This window comes from Phytophthora parasitica, assembly GCF_000247585.1.
Source record: "Phytophthora parasitica INRA-310 unplaced genomic scaffold supercont2.32, whole genome shotgun sequence".
Classification (NCBI taxonomy): domain Eukaryota; phylum Oomycota; class Peronosporomycetes; order Peronosporales; family Peronosporaceae; genus Phytophthora; species Phytophthora nicotianae.
The window spans coordinates 547,540-551,142 of record NW_008649018.1 but is presented as its reverse complement, the minus strand read 5'-3'; the positions used below and the strand labels follow the sequence as shown (position 1 = coordinate 551,142).

Genomic DNA, 3,603 nt, shown 5'->3' with positions numbered 1-3,603 from the left:
TCTAGTAGTAGCCCTGCATTTCCAGACTCCAACCTTCCCCCGTCTACTCAACCAACACCACGTCCTCGCTCAACCATGGCTCTCAGCAACAAGCAAGTCTGTGCTCTGCTCTTTTCGAAGGGTACTGACAGCACCTTTAGTTGCAACACGTGCGCTAAAGTCTACAAAAAGGGCAACGGCTACACCAACCTACTCAACCATCTGATACCCGGCAATGAAGGCACGACTGGCTGCCAACGCAGCCATCGTCAACTATCCAAACTTAGAATCTGGCCTCGTTAAGTTGCAGCGGGGAGAGGCGTTGACGGCTGCTGAAAAGGTGGCGTGCTCTCAATTTAGACTGCGTGATGCAGACAAAGCAGGAGATACTGTGGAAGAGCAACGTGACTCAATTGTGAAAGAGGCATTCAAGCGGTGCAAGGTGGCCAAGCGTGCGGCATACGAGGATGTTGCTTTCATCCCACCAACCTCCAACGAGTGCGAGCGCTTTTCTCGTCCGTGAAACTCGTCTACACAGACCTGAGGAAAAGGATGGAGCCGGAAAAGCTCGAAAAGGTAATGTGCTTGCTTTACAACAAGGAGCTTTGGGACGTCCAGGTAGTTGATGATGTGCGCCGCAGTAATGCTAATTAATGCAATAATTCATTTTTTGCTGCCGCAGCTAGAGGTTAATCCATGAATTGCATTATCGGGAACACTGATTTTTGACCCACTAGCTGTATCACCAATAACATTGCTATTGTGCTTCAATAATATTGCTACTGTTTTTCAATAATATTGTTATTTGTCTGAAAATAAGATTATTTTTGCTCTGCAGTAATACAGTTATTGCTTTACAATATGATTGATATACTTGTGATACGAAGTACTGTATCACAGGGCCCAAATCAATTTAATTGTACATACGGGTATACCGATATCGTATCGGTGGCTTAACCCCTTAGTTCCCGGCATCAAATCTTTTTTCTTATGTTGGAGGTCTTACATAAAAATGTATAGAAATTAGTATAAGTCATCCTTAAGTACGCGAGGGATAAAGGGTGAAGAAAAGGGCGCCTTGTGGAGAAATGCCACAATATCCAACATTACGAGGTGATATGTAGGCGAAATCAGTCTTTGGCATCTCTAATGTCGTCGAAATGAACATAAGGCAAGTCCTGTTTATTGATGAGCCTATTTCTGGGGTATTGCAAGCGTCCAGCAACAATGCAGTTGACACATTTAGCCAATAAAACGGTTTGTTTCAATTGATGGCATTCTGCATAACCAGCCACTCGATCACGCCAACCGCACTTCCACAGCGGCTGATCACAAACCAGCTCCTCATTTGCCTTCCTCTCCACTACCATCGCTTCCAACACTCTGCTGGTCTCCTGACTGCCGCTGGCGGCATCGGCGCTTCTTACCAGGCTTGGTTGGCGGCGCACGGTCCCGCATCTTGTGGTTCCGCACGAGCTCACGGGGAATGTCATTCCCGGTGTTCCATTCGAGATGCCAGACACGGAAGCACGTATCTCTGCCATCTCTGCCCACATTGTACAGGTATTTGCTGCAATAGAATATCGTGAGTACTTCTAACACGAAGCTGTTTCAAACGAAATGTACGTACCGTTTGTTTCCAGTAGAGCATTCCGGGCAGAAGTACTTTGTGAGCTTACGCGGTTCAACTTTGTAATAGTCACACCCCTTGCAGGACCGATGACGCTTCTTCACGTCTTGGAGGCACGTTTCTTTTGTCTTCGTGGTGCGGAGGCCTTCGTTTCCTTCGGCTCCGCCGTCATAGCGTCCGGTAACTCATAATTGCGTCTGAGCTTCCGTAGGTGTCGCTGGGGGTCTTGCCTGGGGGGGATGGGGTGCTTTCCCCGCCGTCTTCACCATCCGAGCTCTGCTTGTCGTCTCTCTTCGCCGTTTTCAAGAATGAGGGAGTTTGTGGCCACCAGTTCGTAGTGATCGCCCTCTGTCCCGATGCACTGATCCCGTGGCCCTAAGCCTGTGCATCCGGTTGGTTTATCCCCACAGTTTCGCCTTGTTTTCACTATGAGGTGTCTTCTCAATTTGCCCAATACAATTTTCAAGTTTAAATATAGCTTATGTTGGACCTTCAACATAAAATAGATGCTGCGAAAAAGGTTAGCTAGGGTTAATGCCCTTATGTAATACGGTCCAACATGCGGGGAACTAAGGAGTTAATTGTACGCACTGGTATCGTATGCACATTTTTTGGAATTGCCCCCGTTGTTGTGACACCTTGGAGAGGTTATTTTAAATTTTAAAGAATAATAACGGTTTGAAACGTACTTTACTACATGAATACTTCACACGCAGCTTTGACAAAGCAGATACTGCGGTTGCGAAGCAGGCGCAGGAGAAGCATAGTAACAACATGTCCCATTGGTAGGGACTCAACCTATAGGACGGCACTTTTCATTACCAAATTGACGGCAATCGTCAATTTGGTAATGAAGAGCGTCGTCCCAATAAAAATGAATTGTGCCAACACTTTTTGTGTGTTGTCTGTAAAGTAAATTGATACAATTATTGCAGTACCGACAATTTTCGTCCAAAAAAAATCACACTGCAAATCATCAATACTGGCTTCCAGCCATATTTTATTACTCAACGACAACGAACTTGTAGAACTTTCGATGAAAATGTCGCTTGCCATCCAAGCATATATTATTACGTCCCAAAATTGGACTATTTTGAGTTGTTCCGAATAACTCAAATAAACCTTGCTGTTGGACGGCATTCAGACGAAAAGAACCCATTAAAATTTTAATGGGTTGTTTTCGTCTGAATGCCATCCCGGCCAATCAGATCTTTCAAAATATTTTTTCCATTACCACGGCCATGGTTTAAATTCCAAAACGTTTTTCATTATATTTTAAAATGTATTTTCAAAAAGTAATAAATATTGCATTTGCTATTAAAAATAAAATTTAGTATTATTATCTAAACAACATTAAAATGAAATTAAAATGAACTAAAAATGATTGCTATTCCTGCAAAATGCAATATTATTGTGCAAATCTGTAAAAAAAAATACGATTTGGTAACTTAAACGAAAATCTCTCTGGACTATTTTTTCCTGGGACCCGCATCTTAGTTTCAGTATGCTTCAAATATAAAATCCCATACATCGACGCGGGACCCGCGTCGGTTTGTGATGCGTTCCTTATACGAGTCGACATCGGTACAAAACAAAGCGAAGTTTTTAGTGTTTATTTTTAAAAACAATACCCTCAACTAAATACTAAAGAAATGTTCTACTCCTGGACTTGTTTCTTGTCCGAGATCATGGGAGAACGCAAGTAGAGTCACGCGGTAGACTCATCAGCGCACTCCAGCCGGTACGACCGGCCGAGTGCTTATAGCCGTAGCAAAAGTAGAAGATAACGCTCGCTGCCAGTCACGCGACGCTCGTGTAGATGCCCGTGTAGCTGAGTTGAGCAGCCAAGTAGAAGTTTGCCAGCACTGCAACGGTAGGAAGGAACGACACAAGAGGAGCCGTGAAGTTGTCACCGTTCTGCAGCGCCTGTGGGCACTTGAATACATCGTTAAAGACGTACAAGGTTTAAGGTAGCACTTGTTGGTCGGCGTAGA

At 44.3% G+C, this 3,603-nt stretch overlaps 2 protein-coding genes across 2 annotated transcripts; one reads left to right on the top strand and one right to left on the bottom strand.

The window, feature by feature from the left end:
• Positions 1–214: 214 nt before the first annotated feature.
• Positions 215–502, top strand: PPTG_23202 (hypothetical protein; the record flags this gene model as incomplete). Its single annotated transcript, XM_008909018.1, has 1 exon — positions 215–502. The coding sequence occupies one exon, from the start codon at positions 215–217 to the stop codon at positions 500–502; it is 288 nt and encodes a 95-aa protein (XP_008907266.1).
• Positions 503–1,323: 821 nt separating this feature from the next.
• On the bottom strand, positions 1,324–1,781 carry PPTG_23201 (hypothetical protein; the record flags this gene model as incomplete). Its single annotated transcript, XM_008909017.1, has 3 exons — positions 1,324–1,549; positions 1,610–1,667; positions 1,727–1,781. The coding sequence occupies 3 exons, from the start codon at positions 1,779–1,781 to the stop codon at positions 1,324–1,326; spliced, it is 339 nt and encodes a 112-aa protein (XP_008907265.1).
• Between the last annotated feature and the right edge of the window lie 1,822 nt (positions 1,782–3,603).